This window comes from Etheostoma spectabile, chromosome 9, assembly GCF_008692095.1.
Source record: "Etheostoma spectabile isolate EspeVRDwgs_2016 chromosome 9, UIUC_Espe_1.0, whole genome shotgun sequence".
NCBI lineage: Eukaryota > Metazoa > Chordata > Actinopteri > Perciformes > Percidae > Etheostoma > Etheostoma spectabile.
In genome coordinates, this window is record NC_045741.1 from 593,491 (window position 1) to 595,824 (window position 2,334).

Here is a 2,334-nt window from a genome sequence, read left to right on the forward strand (position 1 = left end):
ACCCCTAGTAGTTACCTTCACAAAAGTGCTTGTTTTGCCACTAACAGGCTCAGATTAACATTCTGACAAGTGTCTGACAACATTATGGAAAGGATCCCTTGGATGAAGGATGTTGGGGGCAAAAAACACCAAACACCACAAGGAATATCACTACCATGACTACAGAGTGCAAGAGCCAAGTGAAAGCTGCAGTAGAATCTAGGTCAGAGGTAGTTTCAGCCATGTTCCTCCATTTACAAAGTAAAAACTACAGTGTGGCAGACTGGAACAAGGTGGCTACAGTGTTGGGAAAATGCAGGGTCATCCCAGGTCCAGCCAACTCGACAGTGACATCCAAGTACTGTCACAACTGAACAGAGGGCCATTATTGGTTAAGGTCACTTAATACTATTACTCACTAATATAATCTCAAATAGGATCCCTATATTGTTGATATCTTGTGGAACCAAGGAGTATGATTATGTGAATTTAACATCTCCACACTGAATAAACACTGAAGCTTATTATGTGAGGACATTAGGCCAATACAGTATTTTCATCCATAAACTCATTACCATTGCCAAAAACAGACCCACGTCAAGACCACATTGCCGCAAAAGACAATTTATTAAGTAGAAATCATTTTAGAGGTTCACACAATGATAGTACAGCAGAAAATGAAACCCCCCTCTGTTAAAACATTGGGCGGTCACAGTGAGAAACATGTTGGCTAAAAACCTTAGAGCGAACTGCAAGTCTGAGACGAGGAGGCACTTCGGCTGCTGTCCATGATTGTGTAAAATGACACTGATTTGCTCAACTCAAAACACTTGCAGATAAAGTACACTAAAAGAAGGATTTCTTTAGCAACAGACATTGGGAAGTTATTTAAATCTGGACATAAATTGAATTAGTATCTATAAGTAGGGAGGACTTGTCACTACTCTAGAGTACTGAGTATTATTGTGAGAGGGACCTAATTAGAGAATCTGTCAGAGAATCTCTACAGTATCTTATTCTCCAGGACTAATCCCCTGCTCAATTAGTGAGATTGCTTGTAGAGAAAGTGGTTCAGACCTGTATTGAGAAGTTTTACAGACCATAGAGATTTATTTGAAGCCAGACTTGCTGTACAATTCTTCGTGGTTAACTATTCAGTGTTCAGAGGTGTAGTTGCAGCTAACTCCGACATCTCATCTACAGCTTGGCGTTGCCCGGCTGCAGCTGCAGGCTCTGAAGCTTCATGGCCAGTCCCATGTTCCCTGTGATCTTCAGCTTGCCCTGGAAAAATGCCTGTGAATCAGAGAGGGTAAAATGTCATCCAGACAGTTGTGAATCTGAAGGTTTCAGTCTGTATTGGGGAGAATTAATGTGCATACAGCTAGTTTTAAGAGATACTATGAGAGATTAGCTCAACCCAGGGAAAGTGGGACATAGCAAAAACCTCTTATAAAATGTCAGGAAACTGCATGGCACACAGGCACAGAGTGGGTAAAGTTAGATAAATGAATGTTGACCGGAGTGCAGGTTTAACCACTCTAAATGAGCAGAAAATCTTAGAATTTTAACTAGGAAATAGAAAACTTTTTTCATAGTGTGACAGAAATTGTAGAACTGAAATTATATTTTTTTCTTTTGTATTAAAAACATCATGCAAATAGACAAGTCAGACAGTCAAAACTCTAAATGTTGGCGGATAAAGTTGTGGAAAAACTGCATTTGGAGCCTGTACAGCTGTCCTTCATCACATAAACAGTGCAGTGATGGCTTTTCTGGGGGACTCCTGAATTGCTGTAAATGGATGTGTACTGAGAGGAGGTCTTGACATCAATCTTCCAGTACAAATGACCTTGGTTGGTTTATTGCTTTTGCAAAGCACAATGTTTTTGGAGAACATAGCATGGAAATCCTGAAAGCAATTACAATAAGATTAGGGTTTAATTCATTCCTCACTGAAAAATTATGTATGGGCAAATGCTGCAAAATGGAGACTACTTTGGCATCACCAAGGTAAAAAAAAACAACAACAACAACTGAAGTTTAGCACTTAAAAATAAATTATTTTAATGACCATTATGAGGATATTTGAGACTAATCTTAAAGGAAATGGCTAGTCCTATTTTCTTAAATTTTTCTTATGGTCAACAAATCTCATGAAAAGACAAAAAACAAACAATGAATCAGTCTGTCTCTCAATCTTTCCAACTTTCTTACCAAATTGTGGCTCACGGGCCCAATCCCATTTTCTTCTCAGTTTAGTAGTTTTTTTAACAACCGTACTCATACAGGAGTAAAAAGTGCATTTGTTGGCTTAACACACGTTTTAGTTAAGTGCATCCCGGGGGCTAGAGCGGG

The 2,334-nt window shown here is 39.1% G+C and overlaps 1 protein-coding gene across 1 annotated transcript in view; it reads right to left on the reverse strand.

The window, feature by feature from the left end:
• Nucleotides 1-583: 583 nt before the first annotated feature.
• The window catches only part of scp2b (sterol carrier protein 2b), a 67,510-nt gene continuing 65,759 nt past the window's right edge, over nt 584-2,334 (reverse strand). The window contains exon 5 of the mRNA XM_032525501.1: nt 584-1,272. Coding sequence (XP_032381392.1) covers nt 1,177-1,272 — 96 coding nt within the window. The 3' untranslated portion in view covers nt 584-1,176. The remainder of the gene's footprint in view (nt 1,273-2,334) is intronic.